General features: G+C 32.2%; 1 protein-coding gene across 1 annotated transcript; it reads right to left on the reverse strand.

Annotated features, from left to right (window-relative positions):
- Positions 1 to 15,398: 15,398 nt before the first annotated feature.
- LOC139495711 (uncharacterized) lies at positions 15,399 to 17,312 on the reverse strand. Its single transcript, XM_071284040.1, has 4 exons — positions 16,856 to 17,312; positions 16,271 to 16,420; positions 16,066 to 16,129; positions 15,399 to 15,610 (listed from the first exon to the last, which is right to left on the reverse strand). The coding sequence occupies exons 1-4, from the start codon at positions 17,237 to 17,239 to the stop codon at positions 15,444 to 15,446; spliced, it is 765 nt and encodes a 254-aa protein (XP_071140141.1). The 5' UTR covers positions 17,240 to 17,312; the 3' UTR covers positions 15,399 to 15,443.
- Between the last annotated feature and the right edge of the window lie 6,986 nt (positions 17,313 to 24,298).

Raw genomic sequence — 24,298 nt, forward strand, 5'->3', positions numbered from 1 at the left:
TGTACTGCTACATGTATGTGTACACCAGACTTTAAAATATATCTTTTACATGTTAACAACAGCTTATGTTGTATTATATTAAATTACAACTTTTTCTTACAGAGTGGTGGTAGGGAATACTGATTTGGACTTGTCAGAGTCTAAGTGTCTAACAGACACCCGTCATACCATTAAGAAAAGGATCGACAACATAAAAGTGTGTTAAATAGTTAGCACAATCATGTAATTAACACCAATAACAAAAGAATAGAAAAGGAACTCCTGTTTGGCAATGTTTATCAGAAAAGGCTAAACATGTTATCAAACGCATAACCTGAAGTCTGTAAATTTATATATTTATGAATCTCATTACATTAAACAGTCAAGGGTATAACTTAAATAAGTTATTAGAGAAAAAATACAGATACTTTCATGAGTTGTTTATTCTTTGTTTCTAAAATTTTCTTAATCTGTAGTAAAATAATATGTTTGTTAAATAAATCATAAAAATTTTCATTTTTAGTGGATTCAACTACAGTAACACATTCTTATTTTGATTTCAGTTAAATACTTTTGATAATTATAATAATAATAATTCACTGAATAGTTATAATTTGAATGCATGTTTTAGGTATTCAGAAATAGCAGTCATCAGTCACCTGGAAAATATCATGAAAAGGAAGATTGATGATCTTGCAGTCAAAATCATGTATCAAGCAGATGTAATTGAAAGGAATAAAATAAAGTAAAACAGTGAGATTGTGATCAAGAATTAAAACCCAGAAAAAGGGATTTAATGTCAGAAGAACTCAACAGGTGACATTTTGGAAATGGAGAAACCATATATATGTTATTTGAACAATGAATTGTTGTTGGTATTTTTTTAAATATCTAAAGGCATTTGTTGTTGTATTCATTGTAGATAATACATATGCGTAATAAAATGCATACATTCCATTAGTTGATGTCTATATCAATATAATTGTGAACTTGGTTACTAAATGTAGTAATTTAAATGAGCTTTGAGTTGCGGGTTCCCACTTAACCAATTTCAATGTATATATAAAAGGGATGTCAACTCGGTGCGGAATTATTTGAATTACTTCATATATTTTTCACTACGTTAATTTAGTCGTTAAAAAAAGGGGGGTAACTGTGATATAATGGGTGTTGTTTGAAAGAAGAAAACCTGTAAATATATTCAAGAATATTCCCTTTATATCAGTTAGTTTAACAGTTGTCACTGTTTATTTTACTTTATTTCTTAAATCGTTGCCGAATGTTAGTATTTTCCCACTATCTCATTATTCACATACTTTAGAACCAGTCCAGATGAACGAAGAGGGGGTGGCGTTGAGGCTGTTGGAGGAGAAAAGCCGGGAGCCTCCACGCAAGAGGATGAGGAAATCCGTACCCGCCAGAGCATTCCTTATAGCAGAAGACAGCAGCAGTCACACAGATTGAGGGAACCGATGTTGAAAAAACTTTCAAAAAAATTATTAACCTATGTAAACCTAGTAATGCTTATACTCGCGACATAATAGTCAAACTACCCACTTACTACTACGGGAAATAGGATTTTTTTTTATCTTCAGACATCGAAAGCGGGGATGTGGATCTGTTATCTTTGATACAAGAAATAATTTTTAAACGGATATTTTTTAAGGAAAACAGTTACACGGATTTACATTTGGATGTCATAAGACAATGTACATATTTATCAATAGCAGAAATTAAGATTTTAATTAAAGATTATCCTAATAAAGTTAAGCTTGATCTTATTGAAAAAAAAATGGATAAAATTTTAAATCAATAAGTTTTAAAAAGTCCACTTGAATCACTGAACAACAAGCTATAAATGGCATTACAATTTCTAGTTTAAAACAAATCAGACAGATGCATATACAAATATATATATAGTTTATAAATAAGTATATTCGTGGACTATTGTTGTTTTAAATGCGTTCAATATGGCTTCACTGATATGTCGTGTTATGCTTTGTATGGTGCAGTGGTGTAACTCATTCGTGATAAGACGGAAACGCATGCACAGAACAGTTTAATCTAAAGTTTGAATAAATAAGTTTAAGCTGCAATTTAGTTGATACGAGTGGGTGTATTTTTATAATCACATTTGCAACCTGCTATGTATAGGTTAGCGCTGATCACATGGCACAATCCTAGGTACTGACACTAGCGAAGAAACTGAAACAAATGTCAGAAGAAAAAGCAATCGAGGAAACACGAATGACAAGACCTTAACATCCTTAATGTGTTCATAATCTCGAACTATGAATGTATGAGTTTAGAGGAAGTACATTTACACCGCCCGAACTAAACAAACAGCTTCATTGTCCAACGTTCCAACAACGAAGTGAAAAAACTAGCTTTGTACAGGTAAGCTGGTAATTGCATTATCCCCTGAGGCACTTCACTTGTCAAATTGGCGTACTCCTGAATATCATATAATTATCATTTTCATCTACTGTTCATCTATCTATTTCATAATCTATCCATCTATTTCATTAGCTATTTATCTATATAATATATCTGAAAATAATAGAATGGTGTGAGGATGTTTCAACCAAAATGCAAATCAAAAACACCTCTAAATTACAACAAAAAGACACAACTCAATAAGTTAGATACTGCCTTTTAACAATTGAACATTAAGTTTAGAACGTTTCAAGTCTAAGTATTCCATTCCGTTGGATCCATATAAACTGAAGGTAAAAAGATTGTAACCCGTTACTTGTGATGTTGGTCGTATCTCTTCATACGATATGCTGTCAACCCCTAACTGATAAGGTTGAAGTTTTAAAAAAGTTCTAACTCAGTTGGTTGCGCCTCCGAGTAGTATAAAATGGATGGTTCAAACACTTGACCCCTTGTTTTTCTTTTGTTTGGCTATTGTTTACAAAATATGTGAGGAATGCCATCCACATATAATGTTAGCCGCATCTTACTTGATTTGGCGGGTAGTTGTATACAATAGTGTGTATTACAGGAGGGAGAACTCCGGTTTCTAAAAGGTGAACACAAGCGATACACAAGTTGTCCATGTGGTTTTTTGAGTAGTAAGCTACTGAAAAAAAAAACGAAGGAACGATCATATGGAGAAAATTCCATACTTAAATTAACACCGAAGTTTCCAAAATTTGAATAACAAGGACATTTCATACATATAAACTGAACTTCTCAGTTTCACAAAAAAATGTTCGCACTTTAAGCTATTGTTTTTTTTTAGTTCTTTTATTTTATCAACATGCATCATCTTTGATGTGCACAAAGAATGTGTACCAATACCAAGAACGTCCATATTCCGATGTGGCGTATTGGGAAAGGGAAACTATGTAATTCACAGCACAAGACTCGTTACGAGGTTGTTGTTCGAAGTAATTTTTGAGGGTGTTGAAATGAGCACATATGCAGAGATGACACCAGGACTACAATATGTATATTCCAAAGTTGGTGATTGCCCTGTTTTTAAGACAAATATAGAAAGTCAGATAAACGTTGAAATAGGAGATAATGATCAACAGGTATTAATTCAGACATATTTATAAACATATGCTTATGATAGTAACTTATCGATTCAAAGTGTTCAAACTGTCATCATGTTTCAGAAATTTCAAAACTCCCAGTTTTCTGAAAAATAATTTATGTCTCTAGTCCATATAGTCTGTTCAGATTTATCAGAAAATAATTTAATTACACCAACACCAAAAGAGAAGAGGAAACCACATCACATTTTACCTGTGTCTGTCTGTCTGTTCGACCCTTTTCTATCATATATATGTCATATACATGTACATATACTTCAAATGAAGATTGATTGATTGATTGATTGTTGGTTGCTTAACGTCCAGTGGCAAATATTTCATGCATATTCAGGACGAGAACAAGTTCACAATAAATACAATAGGTAGTTTGATACAATAGAGGCCATCTGGGATGATGGTCGTGGAAATTTGGACTGCCACTGGAAAATGAGGGTATATTGGATAGGGACAGAAATTTTGCCTTGCAACAGGCCACCTACGGACCCCTCGAAGAGTTGTTGCACGGGTTCTTAACGTGCAAAGAGTGTGGCACTCTCTTTACACGAGGCATCGGATTTAACGTCCCCCTTCTGACCGGACGTGACTGCGAACTTGATACATCCCGCACAGCCAAACGGACGCCCCACTTCGGCAAGCGTTTTACTGCCGGTCGGGAGAAGACCAAATGACCATATTTCTATACCCCAGTCACCCTTGGGGGCTTCAAATGAAGAAATTATTGCATTGTGTGCATATATTATTACGAATTAGGAAGAATAGACAAAATTGAGATTAAATATTACAATTCTGTAAAATCAACATACCTGTACTGTCATTTGTATCAGATATCAGAATGGGCGCTTTTATTATTTTGATATTTATTAAGTTACATTAATTGTATTAAAACACTCTGAATTTACAGTTTTCGTCTTTTACGGTCATGCATATACTTTTAAGTTTTATATTCATTGAGCTAAACTCGCACATGTAATTTTATGGGAATCAAATTTCAAAGTCTACATGTATATGATTCTACAAATTAACTTTTTATTAATTTTTTTTTTTTCATTTTCAGATAAGATTTTCTCATGTCAACAACAAAATCGAAAATAACGATCACCAACAGAAATGAGGATACCACTCTCCAAACACAAAGATAGAAATTTGTAGTTTTTGAAGTTTTAAGATAAGTCAATTTAAACTTGCTAGTCTTTCACTGAAATATATTTGTTTTGTGATTGTTATTTAGAAATTTTTATTTTTTTTATAAAGTCTTAAGATAAGTTGTTTTGTTTCACAACCTGAATGCAAACACAAGATTACTTAATGATATTACATTTTACACCAAAGATTTTATATGATGTCCACAAATAAATTGTAATAAATTTACATACGTAATTTCTTGGAATTACTTACTCATGGTGTTTACATTGGGTTGTTTTTTTTAATGATGTTTTAAGATCGTGTGAAACATTTTAGTCTTCCAATGAATATGTACAAACACAAAGATAGAAATTTGTAGTTTTTGAAGTTTTAAGATAAGTCAATTGAAACTTGCTAGTCTTTCACTGAAATATATTTGTTTTGTGATTGTTATTTAGAAATTTTTATTTTTTTTATAAAGTCTTAAGATAAGTTGTTTTGTTACACCACCTGAATGCAATTAGTTTGATGATATTAATACAACAAGCTTCATTTTGATGCACTACCTCTTAAATATTTTCACTAGGTTGAACATTGATCAATGTTGGTATATTTTACTTCAGACGCTTTTCTCGTTCACAATTCTATATACAGTTTCCACTATAGATCAATATTGAAATATTTTGTTTCCCCATATCTTTCTGTTTTGTAAATTTACGGAAATTACTTAATGATATTATATTTTACACCAAAGATGTCCACAAATAAATTGTAATAAATTTACATATTTTGGAATTACTTACTCATGGTGTTTACAATGGGTTGTTTTTTAATGATGTTTTAAGATCATGTGAGATCGCTGTCTCGCGTAGATTTCTTTTGATTTTATCTTCAGCCAATGGCCGATCCGCAAAGTAGTGTTTGTGATATTTATTTTCAAAATGAAAAATCTGAATTGTCGGTGAACATTCATTCCTTTTTATTCAAGCTGTAATCTTTTTAAAAGAGTAGCAACTCAAAATATCCAAGAATCAGAATTCGAACACTAGTACTACATTAGGATGGAGCAGAACATTGCGATAGTCTGTCTCATCGGAAGTTGAGGCCGACGCCTATGGAAAGTAGCTATAGCAAGCTAAAGCAAACTTTCCAAAAACGACTTAAATATAATAACATTTTTATATTCTATAATAAATTCCAATTTCTTTTAAAAATGCAACAATACTTGTAAATCGAACATTATTAAAAAAATCATACATATTATTGACATTGAAATGCTTCTTACGAATATCAGCAAAGTCAATACAATTAATTAAAACATTTTTAATAGTACACTTGCAGTTGCAAGGTACACATTGTGTGTTCATCTTCATTTTTTAAAAGATTTTCGTGTGTTATTCTAGTATGACCAATACGACATCTAGAAATCACACTGATCTTTTCTGCACATAATATTATTAAAAGGTTTGCCTATATTAGGTTTAATTTCGTGTAATTTATTATCATCTTTTTTACTACATTCATTTTTCAATATATTAAAAACATATTCTCTAATATTAGATTTAAAATCAGTATATGGTATATCACAGTTAGATAAAGGGTCACCCAGGGCATTCTTTGCCTCAAGGTCTACAGCTGTGTGTCCAAGGATTCCAACATGACTTGGAACCCATAGAAATATTATTTCTTTCAGAAGATAAGGAGATAGAGGATGCAGCTAAAGATTGGCTGCGGTTGAGCCTTGACAGAGAAGGTGGCAGGAAACAGAGAAGGTAAAGAAAGAATAACATAAATAATAATGACACTGTTGAAATTCAAATTGAGGAGGACAATACTCGTGGTGACGACCAATGATATCAAATTTAAAATAAATAAGTTTCATCTTCTGAATTATATAATTTTCAATCTGGATCTGGAACCAGTACAACTAAAATTACATCTCATAAAACATTATTTGTATGAGCGACTTACCATAAGACATACGTCATTTGTGCTGTTAAAGAAATAAACACAGATTGAGGGAACCGATGTAGAAAAAAAATGTATCAAACAAAATATTAACCTATGTAAACCTAGTAATGCTTATACTCGCGACATAATAGTCAAACTACCCACTTTACTACTACGGGAAAAAAGAATTTTGTTATCTTTAGACATCGAAAGCGGGGATCTGTTATCTTTGATACAAGAAATATGTTTTCAACGGAATGCTGATAAGGAAAACACGGATTTACATTTGAATGTCATTAAACAATGTGCATATTTATCAATAGCAGAAATTAAAGATTTTAATTAAAGATTATCCCAATAAAGTTGAGCTTGATCTTATTGAACTGTTTCCATTTGATTCTTGGCATAATACAATTTCAAAAATAGTTAGGGATTCGCAAAGGTAGGATCACTTTTTCGAGACTGATCACTTATTCACATTCATATATGTTCACTATTCTTATATTAATAAACATGTACAAATCCTTTATGTCGTCTTTATTCATATTCAGTCTTCTCACATGACTGTCCGTCTGTTTGTCTGAATTCCCCCCCCCCTTTTGCTACACGGCCTTGTCATATAGGTTGTGTAACAGTGAACACGCTAATCATGTGATTCCAAACGCATTCTGTACGTATCTTTACTTGCATAGTCAGCTAATTTTGGGTGTTTACGTACTGATTGGTTGTTTGTTAACCTGATGGCCAATGAAAAACAAGGTATAACACTCATATTTAAAGAGCAAGCGGCTCTCTTGTCCACATGTCAACATCCTGGATTAAGAAACAATATTTCATGATTCAGACAAAATATATAGAGAGGGTAGTCCAACCTTTGAAAACGAGTTGCGAAACTTAAAGAGAAATTTAGAAATAGACGAGGGATTTAAATGTAAAATTTGTAACTGGGTCATAAAACATAGCGTCAATTATCAGAGACATGTCAAGTCGCATACAACTACTTAAAAATGTTTCATGTGTCCCAAAAGGTTCAATAGGAGTGACGCACTTACACGAAACGAACGCGGACATCTAGTCGGTTACAAACCAGCAAATAATGCATTTACCTGCAAAACATGTGGTGAAGTTTTCAATAACTATAGTTCATTGTTCGATCACTCTCAGAAGGCACACTCGTCGCAGTGGGATGGGAAAATTAGCACATCTTCGACAAAATCAAAAACTACTAGTCACCAGTCGTCGACACAAAACGCAATAGATGATGCGGTACATGTTCTCATCCTTTTCCACACGGATCTTGACAGATACGATCTACTCGTATTTTTCTACAACACACGAGAGGAAATAGAAATCACTTGATTGAAAGGTGTGACAAAATGAAACATATAAAATGGTTTTTAAATGTCCAATCATGTCGAATTTGTTAGGGAGATGGTTATCGGTGAAAGTGATACCAGTCAACCCTATTTCAAGAGTGATGTATACACTTTATTGTCAAAGGAAAATTTATCCGAGACTGCCTTGAACGAAGCATTTACGAAACAGTTCAGGTCATTCGATGAATACATTGCAAGATGATCCGGATGGAACTTAAAACACATTATCAATTTAGAGATTCACATATTTCAATACCGTCCCATAGGTGGATCCAGATATATTCAAGCCCATTATTCACTCAAGGGTAGTCATTATATTGCCAACATTCGTAATAACGACCAAAAATGTTTTGCATGGTCTATTCTCGCACACCTTCACCCAAAGGCAATCAATCGAAATAGGCTGCAAAATTATAAACAATATGAAGACGAGTTGAACATGACGGGTATATCATTGTTCTGTGTCCGGAATTCCCGAATTAGTTCCGTATATGACTCTATTTTTTGTAACATCACATCACTTTCTGCATTGTTTTGAGAGCATTTTGACCACTATTTCTTGTTATTTCATCACTGTCTCGTAACGTGGTAAGCTTTTTATATTGATAATATTGTCAAACATATTTTATTCTATCCCTGTAAATGATTTTTATTTGATATTCCTATTGAAAAGTCAATTTTCGAAATGTGAGTTGTTCATGAAACTCCCGGCAAATTTTTGATCTATGGAACGCCATTCGTGACATTTATGTATTCGTCACTACTTTGGTATGTATGGCACGCCATTTGGGACACTTTTGATTAATATTTTATTTTTGTCATTTTGATTGTATTTTAGAGCAGAGAAACATTTTATGAATGCTTTTTTGATATTTTGATCATATTGTAAAGGTTGTTTCTTTTTTCTTTTCAGTTTTTACCTTATACTCGAATGATGCACTACGCACCCATTTGATGTCTTGTCGGTCCCTTGTATGAATAAACTTGTGCAACTAAAATTCTTGTTGGTTATCTGGTTGTTTATCCTAGAAACAGCACAATCATATCCCGTGCAAGTAAAACAGATTCCCAAATAATATCTCTGTAACTGTATTCAGATACGAGGACGGTAATCTGTTTCCAATGTACATTAGTACGAGTGTAGCGGAATCGGTTTTTATATATTTAAAATTATAAGTAGGATGGCTTATTTCAATTAACAATTCATTTTCATTATCATTTTGCTTGCATGTTCGTATCCAGGTTAAACTAAAAAGTGTAGTCAATTTGTATTGGTTAATCAGTAAGGGTTCTCGGTGTTTTACATACGATAAATGATTAAAAGCTTTTCTTTTCTTCTCGGTCGTAATCAATAGTTGTTTAGATTAAAATATTTTCGAGTGCACCTTTATATACAAGTTTGTATCGAAGAACGCGGTTTGTTAAAGTTGTTATTTCTTCACCTGTAATTGGTATATAAAGTAGATATTTTATTAATTCGGCCGCTTGATCGTATAAAGCCAAGGTCTGTATAAGACATAATCGACATTTGGTTTGAATAAAACCGCCGTTGTTTATCTTTATTATTAAGGGCTTACGGGTGTATTATACCCCGATGTCTGAATAAGACGCTGCAACTTGGTTTGAATAAAACCGATATGCTTTATTTCTCAGGGTGATTCTTCGTTGCTTTATTTTGTCCGGTTTTAGACCATAGCGTGTTCTAGTAAGAATTGAGTAAAGTAGCTTTTATATTTTGGGGGTTTGAATTTAATATTTAATGAGATTACGATAAAGTTTAATAGTTTAGGGTATTTACGGTAAAATCCCATTTGTTTAGAAGCCGAAACTTAATATTCATTTTACATTTTTGATAGGAGCTTTTACATTATTTTACAATGTAATATTTTATGTGACTTTGATACTTTGTATTGTTATTGCAATCATTTACATCTCTTGATATTTTGAGAGACCTTATTAAATTATATAAACTTACTTATCTGGATCTCTTAGGCCAAGGAATCTCGGGGCCCAGTGGTTCGAACCTTCACATAAGGTTAACAGACGGTTTTATACAATTTATAGTCGGAAATATCAAGTAGACTTGTGTTTCGGGAATTAATTATTTCCGAGCCATAAGATCAATTACGCTTGATTTAATATAATTGTCCGATTACAGGTGTTTCAATTAGTAGTTAACTTAGGGATATTGAGGTCAATGTCAAGTATTGATTTGTCGGTGTACTTATAGGTAAAGGTGGGTTCGAAGAGTAGGCACACGTACTCACAGTATTGTTGATTTATACACACGATAAAAAGGAACTCGTCATTACAATGTAGAAATACCTGTAGCTTTATAGGCTGAGTTAACATAAAGCTGACTTTAACAAATAAAACACACACACACATACAGAAGTTCTCTTTCACATTTCAACGGCATAATGTGTTGCGTTTACATTATCGCTGCATACTGATTAAACAACACATCATATATATATATATTTTTTTTTTTATTTTTTTTGTTTGCGTTATTTTTTTTTTTTTTTTTGGTTTATACTTATATTAAAACTGGTAAAATTTCATACACTGATACAAATATACGGCATGGATCTTATGAGCCAGTTTATAGAAATGACAGAATTTTCCATGAAACTGTTTTTATGATATTTCGAAGCAGTGCCTCGTGTGTCATGTCTATAAACGCGTGCATAATATTGATTGATACTCGCTCTGACACTGGGTCAAAGAACTCTGCTCGTCAAAGCTGTATGTTTCGATAAGGCCGAAGTGACTAAAAATCGTATTACTGCACTATACACTTTAGGTATATATTGCAAGTGAGATTGCCTTAACTAAGGTTTAAAACTATGTAGATTTGATGGATTTAGGTTTAGAGAACCTCCCAAGTTTTTATAGACCTTAGGAGTTTATTGGAGGAAAGTTTTGCTTGTAAGACTAGAATCCTGGTGTTTGATTATAGTATTGTGGGTACAGGATTTAAATCACGCGCATGATGTAGTAGAGTCGCGCCACGTCTGTTTTAATTATCATCTTTATGATTTAAATGAACTATATTTTCAAAATCTATATTCAGAATGTATTTTACCGCGTATCTACACATCCATACAAATAAAAGAAGAAAAGAAAAAGAACAGCACATAGTTAGTTTAATTTTTTTTCTATTCATTTCGTAATTGTGTTCTTTTCTTTTGGTTTTGTTTTTACTGATGATTGTTGTTCAATTTTAGCAATGGATTACACGGTATCTTCGAGAGAGCAATGGCTAGTTTAGACATGGACACAAGAGCATTAAGGCCTGGTTGTCCAGTTGGTGGCATGCCTTGACCAGTGGCACCCTCAGTACAGGACACCTCAATTTTAGACAGCTTGTCCGCCACTGGAAAAGATATCATGAATTGGAAATACATGCCCATAAGTGTCCGTTATGTGGGATAACAGACACCAGACGGAATGACCTTAAGCGGCACATCAGAGATATGCATTGGGTCACGGGTAGGAACATGGAAAATCTAATGAAGTCAGTTGTCGCCGTGACTGTCATTAACACTCAGTACAAAGACCCTGAAACTGCGGTCCTGCCTAAGTATGTTCGTCCGAGTCCGTGTAGTACTGAAGAAGCAGTGGTAGAAGCCGATTGCCGCATTGCTGGTGTAACCTACGCCGACTTTGATGATGAATAAGTAGTTGAAGAAGTAGTCGAAGAAGTAGTTGAAGTCGATGAGGTGTATTATGAGGCCCTCACACCTAGGGAAATGGCACAACGACAACGGGAGGAGTATGTTAAGCAACACACCATTCATTTGAATGAACTTGAGACTCCGGATGTTCTTGTCGCACGTGATCAGGTGGCAACTTTGGGTGAAATTATATTTACACGAACCATAAATTGTTACAACAGCTGGTTAACAAATATTAATTTATATCTCAGATCCCAATTTACTGTATAGGAATGGTTGTGACATTTAACATCTTGTCACATACATTTTATTTTATATTTGCAGATTAATGTCGTTATTCATCGTCATTTTGAAGTAAATCAACCAGGACCAAGTAAAGGAAACAAAACTCAGTCTGTTTTACATCAGAAAGAATTTAATATGTGATATATGCTGCTACTTCTTGAAACTAAAAATATTTATGTTAACTTTTTTTGGACCAAGTACAGAAACTATAATGGTATGGATTTGTGTATTCACTCATAATATCACATACTGTTGTTTAATAAGTACTGTTTTGATAATTTTTTTTTTATCAAAGATCAGATTGATTGATTGTTGGTTGCTTAACGTCAAGTAGTAAATATTTCATGCATGTTCAGGACGAGAACAAGTTATACAATCATTATCAAGAATACTGTTACATGTTTCTAGTAAAGCTACATTGAAAAAAATCCAATTTTTATCATTTAGTTCATATTCCTTCGTTCAAAACCAGTCAGAGAGGTCTTCTTATCCTAAAAATAAAAATAAACATTTTATTACCAGAATGTATGTATATAACTTGTTCTATTTTTAAACTTGATTTGAATATGTATTTCAGTATGAAACGCATAAATAATTGTATTTGTATTTTAGTCCGTTTATTTTACATTTATTTCAAACCATTTGAGAACCGCTTCTGATTCAGTTCTACAAAGTTGGAACGTGAGCTTTCCGTGACACCGCTAAGGTAGATCGACAGGATACACAAGATTCACTGGACCTCCCACGAAATCCTTCAACTGTTAGTTTGTATTGGGTAGAAACATTTCCAACAGAGAATGTGGAATAATTTACATATCCTTTGCTTCCTTAGAAATTAGAAATGTCTATCCTTAGATTATGTCTGCTTTCCGAAGGCTGTGAGAACTTAAGTATTTTACTTATCGGTTTTTTCTTAAGCGGTACTGACAATTCTCTTAGCTCTGTTAAACCTAGAAATATATTTGCATTTAGGTTTTGAAGTTGGTTGTCATATTAATTACCGTTCTTGAAGCGTTGTCAAACCTTGGAATATATTTGCTTTGAGGTTTTAAAGTTAGTTGTCGCACCACTAACACTTTTCGAAGATATGTCAAATCTCGGAATACATTTGCATTTAGGTTGTAAAGTTGGTTGTCACATTACTTGCAGTTCTTGAAGTGTTGTCAAGCCTTGGAATATATTTTCATTTAGGTTTTAAAATTGGTTGTCAACAGTAGTATACTACTACACGTTCTGGAACACATTCCAGACATTCCAGCAATTGTGGTACACGTTGTAAAACAGTAAGAGGTCAATCAAAGTTCAAATAAGTGACATTCCAGCAATTGTCAGAATGATGTCATCAAGAATGTTGTAACCTTAACCATAGGAATGTATGTACCGGTGTAATGTTGATTTTATGTTACTTTTTTGAACTTACAATAATAAGAATGTTGTTGACCGAAATGTTGCAAGGTCATTTATTGGAATGGTGTAAAGACATCCTATTTTGTTTTACGAATATATGGTAAACACTTTTTGAGTATAGAAACTTGTATGCTGTTTAGACAGCTAGTAAATGGCTTGGGAAAAAGAAAAGATGATTAAAACAGATTTAAATTTATTCACATTTAACATCACTGTTTCAAGTGTCTAAATTATTTTTCAAGTAAACATCTAAACTATATATATATTAAAAGACATCACATTATTCTTGTTTTAAAAAACAATATAACTGACTTGCGTTACCTGAGATCTTTTTTGATTAAAGAATTATATGAATTGAAAAAATTATGCAATGTATTGTTGTAAAACATCAATATGTAATACCATATATCATTCAAAAACATGTAACCCGAGGACAATAATGTGATGAATGCTATTATGAAGTTATGACTTCAGGTAAATAATGCAATGAATACTACTATGTATTTACACTATATTTTGGCACTTATCACATGGTGTAAAATAGACTATAAAAAAAACACAATATATGACAACATACAGATGATCAATCTTTAGCACCATGTAAAACATCAGTAAATTTAAAAAAAACAAATAACCTGAGATAAAATATATTGAGCTTACTTAATTAACATATGTTAAACTTTGACCTTTTATAAAGCATCAAGTATAAAACAAGTACCTTATTTATTTTTTTTTTTTTTTGGTAAAAGGTCTAAATAAAAGGACATAAATTGATCTTTGAAAAAAAAAATGCAGCAATATGTCATACTAGAATAAATGATTCCCAATGCATAATGAGATTTAAAAAAAAAAAAAAACAACAAAACAATCAAAGTATACACATGATCATATAAAAAAGTCTGTTTAATAAAAAGATATCTTTAACACAACAAAACCATAAAAATGTAACAATATACTAAACTCAGATAAATTGGTCCCTATGTAAAACGAGATCTATAGAGACTAATTAAACAATCAAAAGAGTGAATGTTTCTCTCTTAAAATTAAAGCTTGGATAAATTGAACCCTATGTAAAAACAAGATCTATAGAGATTAATTAAACAATCAAAAGTATGAAGGTTTCTCTCTGAAAAATCAAACTGGAATGTATAACATAAAAGAAGATGTCTAAAAACCTGTCAAGTGCAAGATCCAACAAATACTATTTTCATAAACACTATCTATCATAATTATAATTCCCAACCATTTATTTAGCTTATGTCAACATGGTCAAGAGATCCAACAAATACTATTTTCATAAACACTATCTATCATAATTATAATTCCCATTTATTTAGCTTATGTCAACATGGTCAAGACAGAAGGTGTAACATGACACTTAAAATTGATTAATGTGAAAACATGAAACAGACCCACCCTTCATATAAAAGAAAAGACCGCGAAAACTTTCTTTTAGAATTGGCGCGAATATTTGTGGAAAAAGGCGGGAAAGTAAGTTTTTTTTTATGTACTTAAGCTTTAACATTACATGTTAAGTAAAAAAAAAAAAAAAATGTATGTTAAGACATCTATCGTATAAAAGTCGGCAATATTAAAAAAAAAATAAAACTATATATATATAGAAAATAATTGTTTAAATTGTAACTAAATTTTTTTTATAGGTAGTGGAAAAATACATTTTTTTTTAATCATGACTGAAACATTACTGAACTCTCAAAAAGAAATTTACCCAGACAAACAAAAATACCAAAAAAAAAATTACTATAAGTTTAGTCTCATAACAGGTTTTATTTGCCTTTGAGACCTTCTTAAGGGCTGTGGTTGATTCTCGGCCGGTTGTGGTTGATTCTGAGCGAGTTGGGGTTGATTTTGAACAGGTTGTGGTTGAATCTTAGCAGGAAGTGGAGCGATGGGTTGGTCTTGAGGAGGTGGGGCAGCTTGCAGTTGATCATCTTGTTGTGCTGTAGGATTTTCCAAACGGTGTAGCAAATTTTGAAGTCTAATTCTAAATTTTCTGATTAATTCTATTGTAGCCACTATAATCATTACCACAGCCAATATATACTCTGTAAAAATTACATGAATTATTTACTAAAAACTACATCTGAAGTGTCATCTAAAGAAATTTCTTCATCATTTTGACGTCGATCCAGTGGAAATTGTTCCATTTGAAATTGTTGAATTTTTACTGTCCTTTTCTTTTGATATTTAAATAGGATTAAAGATGTACTACTCAAAAGGATAATTAAAACTGAAAAAAAAAGAATGTCCAAATGTCATGACTGCCACATTCAATTATTGTTTTTTTTCTGCCACAAGATATAATGTGAATGCTAGTTTTTTTAAAAGCACAATACAACATAGCTCCAAATGCTATAACTAGAACCACTGAAAGGGAAAAAAATAAAAGATAGTTATTTTTTTTTAAAATTTACTTTTCTGCTCAATGTTTTTTTTTTAATTTGTAATTATATTTTCCTTTTCTGTGTTTGTTTTTTTCTTTAATTGTATTTTGTTTTGTTTAAATTGTATTTCTTTTTTTTTTTGCTAAATGTATTTATCATTACACATCGACTTTAAAAAGTTTGTCCCAATTCTGTTTAAAACCTACTCTCTGAATTTCTTGTGTTTGTGTATGATTTTTTTTTTCTATTAGTGAGTTTCTATGAACATTTACCTTACATTAATATATCCTATAAAACTTACCACATAAAGTAGAAACTGTGGGAATTACCCAACCTTCCAGGTTGTTGATGATCGTTCCAGCAGTCTGAAAAACAAATAGGAAACATTAATTTTTTAATTTTTACTCTATGTTAATGTTAAGTTAACCACAATTTGTATCTATTTAAAATAATAAGATGATGTGATATGGGTGTAATAATGGTATATCTATCATAATTATACATACCATATTTTTTAATTCTGTAGTCATGGTAGAAGTTGTTGATGAAAAAGCCAAAGTGTTTTTGGTTTCTGAGGCAGGCAAAGTTGTGGTTCTTGTTGGTTGTACCATAGACGTGTAATCTGTCATGAGTGAAGGAGTTTTCACTGTAGTAGGCTGAAAAAAAAAGACAATGGTAAGCATTTACAAACTTGCTTTAAGTATAAATATTGCCAATTAATTATAACTCTCCTAAGCAGTGTCTGAATATGTTTAACATTATTTTAATTTTTTTTTTGGCTTAAAGTTGGTTTATTTACTTTGTTTCACCATACAATATTATCAGGGGCGGATCCAACCATTTTCATAAAGGGAGGAGGGTCAAGGTAAAGGGTCATCCAAATATATTTCCTGATATAAATGCATTGATCATAAAAAAAAAAGGGGGGGGGGGTGTTCCAACCTCCCAAACCTCCTGGATCCGCCACTGATTATCTATTTTTTTTTTATAAATAAGAATAAATACTTTGCTAATTGTAGGGACAAGATCAGTGAATGATTTATTAACAAGAAACACCATATTGTCAACAATGATGATGCATAAAGACTTACACACTGTTTATCTGCAACAAAAACAGCTGTTGCGCCTTTTATGCTGTAGCAACACCACTCCATTTCTCCGTTATTTATCCGTACCGTAACACCATCTTTATTTATAATTTCAAGTGTGGATGACTCAAAAAGGCGATCCATAATTAGTGTCGACACTTCAATCTGCGGCTCCAGGATGTACGTTTTTTCTCCAACATAACCACAGCGTAAGACGCCCTGTCTTTCATATCTGCACAATTCTCCCACTTCCAGTTTAACAGTCCTCCGTGCAGGTGGTGCAATTACTTGCACTATCAAAATTAAGATGAATATGTTCATGTTTTTTTTTTCTTTTTGTTGTTGTTGTTTGTTATGATATAGAATGGCGCGAAAATGAAATGACATCTGTGTGGGAAAAGGATTTGACTAAATACTAAAGAGACACTTTTCATATTGTAAAGGAGATTTAAAATGTTTATCTAGAATTTTTAGTTTCAATTTTCTTCCTACGATATAAAAGAATCATATTTTAATAATATCATCAATTCTTTATATTTTGTTTTCATGAGTTTGTCAATTAACAATAATTTTGCGTACGTTGTATTTAAATGTTGGTATTAAGTCGCTGTTATGTCCTTAAAACAAAACTGTGATTGGTTGAAAATAGATTAATTATGTAAGGGATATACTAAATAAATAATCGATGTGTAGGAGAGTGAAATAATTCCGGAATATTATATTTGCGTGTGTTATAACTAAAAGGAAAAATACAATACATTTCAGTTTCATATTAATCTAATTATTGATTTATTTTAAAAGAAGGTTAAATCAACCATCAAGTGGTCTATAGTTCCCCGATTGTTATTTTAAAAGAAGGTTAAATCAACCATCAAGTGGTCTATAGTTACCCGTTTCTTTCTCCAATTTCCTGAATCCATTTCCTTAGCTTTGGTATCTCTGTATCTTCCTCATTGTAAAAAAAAAAAAACAAAAAAAAACTAATATATATATATACAATTTAAATACATCGTCTTTTACTTGGTTGCCCCGAGGGATTCCCGGGATATAGAAATAGGACCCAGCCCCTCCAATCTGCTGCGTGGTAAGACCCCACCATAGGGAGGGAAACTTTCTGCTGTGAAAAATAATAAAACAACTAATATATATATATACAATTTAACAATTTAAATACGTCGTCTTTTTACTTGGTTGCCCCGAGGGATTCCCGGGATATAGAAATAGGACCCAGCCCCTCCAATCTGCTGCGTGGTAAGACCCCACCATAGGGAGGGAAACTTTCTGCTGTGAAAAAAAACAACTAATATATATATACAATTCAACAATTTAAATACGTCGTCTTTTTACTTGGTTGCCCCGAGGGATTCCCGGGATATAGAAATAGGACCCAGCCCCTCCAATCTGCTGCGTGGTAAGACCCCACCATAGGGAGGGAAACTTTCTGCTGTGAAAAAAAACCAAACTAATATATATATATACAATTTAACAATTTAAATACGTCGTCTTTTTACTTGGCTTCTCCTCCTCCCTCGTGGAAACCATGGGGTAAATTATATGGTTTCAACAGAGTGTGCCGATCTGCTTTTTGTTGTTTTTCCCTTTTCTTGCGTTGTCTTTTTTCCCCTCTGGTATGTATTTTATGTGATATAAATTCAATGTATTTACTTCTATGATGTTTGTTGTGTAATGTACATGTGTAATTGTTTTTTTTTTTTTTTTTTTTTTTTTTTGTATGAATAAATTGTGGGACTTTGGCGGGAAATTTGTGGGTGGGAACATTTCCCAAAATAATTATTCAAATTTTCATGCTTCAAAACGGACTAACGGTATGACATGAAGCTTTTTGGGGTGGGTGGAGTTAATTTTTTTTTTCTTGGCAAGGGGTTGGTTTCACCGCATCTTACAGAGAGTACATTATAAAGGTATATGCTTTTTCCATTCCTTTATTTCTACATTCAACATGGAAAACACTTCTCGCTTTGTATTCACGGAAAAAGTCAAAAATGGGAAAAAAGAATTTTCTCATCGGTTTGGGAACCAAAAAAATATCGTGTTTCAACAATCTACTAGGGGGAACTTTTTCGTAAATATCTATGACAATAGACCAAATTTTAGCGGTCGGATATCGTTCTTATTTGAGGAAGCTGTACAGTTCAGCGAACTAGTTCCCCAACTAGAAATGTTGAAGGAACATTTTAAAGTAAGTGTATTTTCATAATATGTGGTGAGATAATAATTTTTAAATGTTAAAAAATATGTGGTATGATTGACCAGTGAGAAAATGATTTTTTTTTAATAAAGTTAATAAAGTTGGGATTTTTTTTTAAAATAATTAATCAAGATATTTTTATAATATGTAAATGCTGTCTTACAGCTAAAGAGGGAGGGGGGTTGTTTTTTTTTTAAATGTTGATCTTATAATAAAACTTATAAGACTTAAAATTTGTTCCAAAGCACGCATTCATTTTCGAAGAACTTTCGACTTTAATGGAAAAAAGATATAAAACTTATAAAAAATATAAAAAAAAATAAAAAAAAAAATAAAAAAAAAAAAAAATAAATAAATAAATATAAAAAATATTATAGGAGGAGAATAAAACTGCCATTGGGACACAACCCACAGCAGCAAGTGGATCTGCAACATATGATCCAGCACCTCTATGGTATGCAGAAGAAACATCTTCGAGGGGACCCACACAAATGCATCCCCCACCGCCACCTTACACAGCTCCTAAGAAAAGAAAAGCTGAAAACCATGACCTTTTGGACTTATTGAAGGATATAACCAAATAATTGTATTGTACTCTCTGTAAGATGAGTTTGTTTCAGCAGTTCCAATAAAAGTTTTATGAAAATTCATACAATTTTATTTGCAATAAAATAAAATATTAAATTATAAGATAAAACATTAATATAAAGAAAGTTTTTATGAAAAAATTCATAAAATTTTATTTACAATAAAATAACATACTAAATTACAAGATAAAACATTAATATAAAGTTTAATCATATTTTGAAATGTCCGTAGGCATAACTCTTAATATGATTAATCCAAAATCTCTTCTCATCAAAATTAGATAAACCTTTTTTAACAATATGGTTGACAAAGAGTTCATGATTTTGACTTTTTATCAATTTCATTGAATTCATTGTCGATACATTTTGAAATAAACATTCTTTATAATTGGCATGTTTTAACTGTTTTTTGACGGCACATTTTTTTATTCCTTTGGCAGTTTTCTTTTCCTGTTCCGTGTTGCCGTCATCATATATCAAACTGTACATTTTTGGTCGCAATCCAACAAACTCTTTAATTGGAACTCCTGAAACAAAACGAAATTCATCAAGTATTAAGTTCAAAATTAGGTTTCAAATAAAAAAAATTTTTTTTTTGTGAAATAAGAAACAAATCGCAATGATATTATATTTTTTTTTCTTTGATTTTTTTTGTTTATTTAATATTTGTTATTTTCAAGTTTTTGTTAATCGATTAATAATAAAATTAGTTACCATCTAGTTCATCCTTGAATTTTCCAGGCATTTTTTTGTATTTGTTTGAAAATAGATAGTGAGTTTGAGGATATCCAGAAAAGTCGAAATGGTCTTTGATGATTTCCATATCCTTGTATACATCATCTGACATGATTTCGTAACACAAGCTGTCTGTAAGAAAAAAAAAGAATTTTATCATTGTTTAGCTTTGACTAGTCGAATAATTCAGCTTTTGACTAAATTTATTTAACTGAAACATGCATGGTTGAAGTGGTAAATTTGATAACTTGTGTAAAATACTATTTGTCTTTTATTCCCATAAAATAGAAAAAAATATTTACCTGTATCCGTAAAAAGCAATCGAATATCTTCTCCATACATGGGCTTCATTGTTTTGTAGTGGAATTCATACATCAAAGCTTTCGAAATGTCCAATATTGCCTGGCCAACATAGATTGGTTTGTTTAAAAGAATGTTCACTTTTTTGTTTTCTATACCCACAAGGTGTTGGTTAAATATCTGAAAATGGTCAAAGGACGGTTTCGACGTATATTTTACCAACTTCTTTTGGTCTGTCATAAGTTTTACGTTTCTATGTCTGCGAATATCTTCCATGGTCTTTCCTGCAATTAAAAGATCGATTAATATTTTCATTTAAAACAGCTTTTATGAATTGAATGTTTTACTTTTTTTTCGTTTCTTATTAGAAAATAAAAAAAAAAGGTTAGACATTACATCGCCTAAAAATTACTTACCAAAAACACTGTTATTCATTAACTTGTAGAATTCTTTCTCAAACACATTATTAGCCTCCTTTCGTTTTTGACTATTGAAGTCAATATAGGTCTTCAACCATCTTGACTGATGAAACTCTACAATCTGATGTATTTTGGTTACCTTCATTCCAAGTTCAAGATATAGCTGTAAATTTCTATAATGTAGAATGTAATGGTCTTTATTTTCCAATGTAGGGATAAGTTTTTTGGTGACGACTTTAGATGCATTTTCACCATTAAGGTCTTTCCAAAGATTTTGACTGTAAGGAGACAGCTCTTCCATTTTAACTTTCTTGTGAGATGGAGCTAGTGGATAACAATTATGATGATCATGTAGTTCGGGGGGATATTCCAGATCAACCTCTAAGATGTATCCAGTAGATGCATCCTTTTCAATCTCATTTATATTAAATTGTCGTATTTCATCATCCTTCAACAGTCTAAACATACCCGTCGGTAATGGTTGCATCATGGCAGCTCCATAAAGGTTTCCACAGTCGGTATATAATATGTGCGATGATGGTTTTGAAGGATCGAAATCTTTCATATATTTATTGTTGGCTTTAGCATACTTTTGGTTAATAGAGGCTATTCCACCTCTCGTTCCAAGTTCCACAAGATTGTAAATAATAGGGTCTGTAATCAATTCTAGCGAAACCCCACTCATTTTTAACGCCGCTTGCCATGCGAGACCAGGGGCCGTAAAGAAATGACAGGGATCTAAACCATAATTTTCCATAGTTATGTCTCTAAATCGTTCAAAGACGTCCGCTAAAAGTAGAACATCCGTCATTACATATAGATCGTGAAAGTCACCCAAAGTATTCATGTTCATGGTATTCCAAACTTCAAGAGCGTGATTATAATCCTGATCCGAAATGGGTTCATCCGTTAAGCGATTGTGAAAGGCTTCTTTTGATGGTAATTGCCTTTCTTGGAATCTCTCTTCACAGTCAACGTAATCATAGCAATATTCATTCTTCCTCAATAAAAGTTTTGCTATGTCTTCAGACGGGAACGCTTTTTTGAACTGTCGAAAATGTGTTGGTCCTTCTTGTGATAAATTTTTTACTAGAGTGTCTAGAGAACTATTTAAAAATTGACATGTGTCCAAAAAGCGAAGATTTCCTATAGTGAGTGATACGTATTTTTCCATGTTATTTGGAATACAGGATATTGGCTTATCTTTAAAACAATCAGCCTTTTGTAGAAGTAAATGTGTATCAAAATTTTTACCATTATGGAATAATACAGGAATATACGATGGTTCCTTTAAACTTAAATTACACCGCTGACACAATGCATGACGATAATTAGTATAATCTTTTTTTCTGGGGTCTCTGGTTATTCCATGATGTGCATGGTCTCGTACTTTAATTACATTTTCATCAAAAAGTGTCTGACAAACCTCACAGTTGGTGGTAAGTTGAAACTCTTGTTCTGCTTCATCATTCATTATCAAAGGTTCGGGTTCTCCAAGTATGTCATTGATATATTCCTCCTCGGTAGCCATGTCTTCAAAAAAGTGTTCTATAACGTTATCTCCTCTATAAACAACAGGTGGTTTAGAATAATCATCGTTCGTACATAGGACTATGTAGGAGTACCCCGATGGTTCAAATTTCGTTTCGGATGTAAGCGATGATTTCTTCGGGTTAGGTAAACTTGTATCCATCTTTCTTGAAAAACATTCAAAATCAGCTATGATGGTGAAACTTATTTTTATCCCTTTGTAAAAGTCATTAAATTCTAAAATGTTTTCTCCTTCTTTCGGATATTGTACTTTCTGAAAATCTATTTGATCACAATAGGGTTGATGACTTACAAGCAGGTCTTCTCTTGAAAATCCATGCAAACACCGTCGACAAAAGAAATGTGCATTATGTTGGTTTGTTTGTCTTAAAAATCTATTAAGATTCTTAATCAAACAATAGTGTGATTGTTTTTCGTTTGATATATACAACAAGTCAATACTTTGATGGACGTTTCCTGATTTAGATAAAGCTAAAGGGAAAATCTGTTCACCTTCATATCCGAACACGTTAATTGAAAGGTTGTTTAGTTTTTCGAATTTTTCCACCTGCTTTATTGGAACAGGAAAATCAAGTCCTGTCGTATTCAATTCATTTTCAAACGGTTTATACTTATGTACACGATGAGCGTTGTTATCAGTCGGATGAATTGCTGCCAAAACAGACCAGAGGAAGCATTTATTATCATCATTTTGAATGTTGATTACACCTTTACAAAGTTTTATGGCTGAAGGAAGCTGCATGTATGAGGAACCATTAATAGGTGCGTATTTTACTGTTCTTGCTTCTAAGTGTACAACTTTCCGTATTATCCAATTTGAGCCTCTATTTATGTATTCTTCAAGACTTCGATGCATCTTTTGATAAGCTTCGTTTAAATTATGTTCTAAGTCATTATCATTAAACAAGGACACATAATTTCTACTCCTAAAACTGGGAATGACTGTTTCTGTTTGACCATCTTGAATATCACGTTCCATTTCAACTTTTACATTCAAATACCATTTAATGTCTCTCATATATTTTTTCCTAGACTCGACTATTTGTTGTATATCTTCTTTAACATTCGAAAAAAATTGTAAAAGATCGTATTTTTCACTTCCTTCTGGAATTATTTCAATTTGATTAACGGAATCGTTCAAAGCAGATTTTTTAACCCTACGATTCTTTTTCTTTTCAGTAGGTAAATGATTTATGTTTTCGATTTGCGGATTCAAGGTGCTGATAGACGGATCAGACGATAATGGAGGAGAACTGTTTGTGATTGAACGCATTTGATCCACGACTTGCCCTGCCTGACCTCCAGTTTGATTCAATGGATGCTCAACATTGATGTGATCAAAAAGATCCTCGTATGTATCAAAAGGTAAGCCACAATGTCTACATGGAAATTGTCTTTGTTTTTTATGGGATTTTGAGGCGCGAATACACATTTTCTCGTGTCTTTTCAAGTTCTCTAAACATGATAGGGTTTTGCTACATGTATTACATTCATATCTCTTCCTTGTGTGTGTGATCATATGAAGCGATAGGTTGCATGTTTTAGTAAATTCTGCATCACATAAGTCACATTGATATAGCGCTTTCTTTTCCCGTTGTGGAATCGTTTCATTTGATTTCCTTTTCCGATGGTAAAGTGATTCTGA

The sequence above is a fragment of the Mytilus edulis genome, chromosome 11 (assembly GCF_963676685.1).
Source record: "Mytilus edulis chromosome 11, xbMytEdul2.2, whole genome shotgun sequence".
Classification (NCBI taxonomy): domain Eukaryota; kingdom Metazoa; phylum Mollusca; class Bivalvia; order Mytilida; family Mytilidae; genus Mytilus; species Mytilus edulis.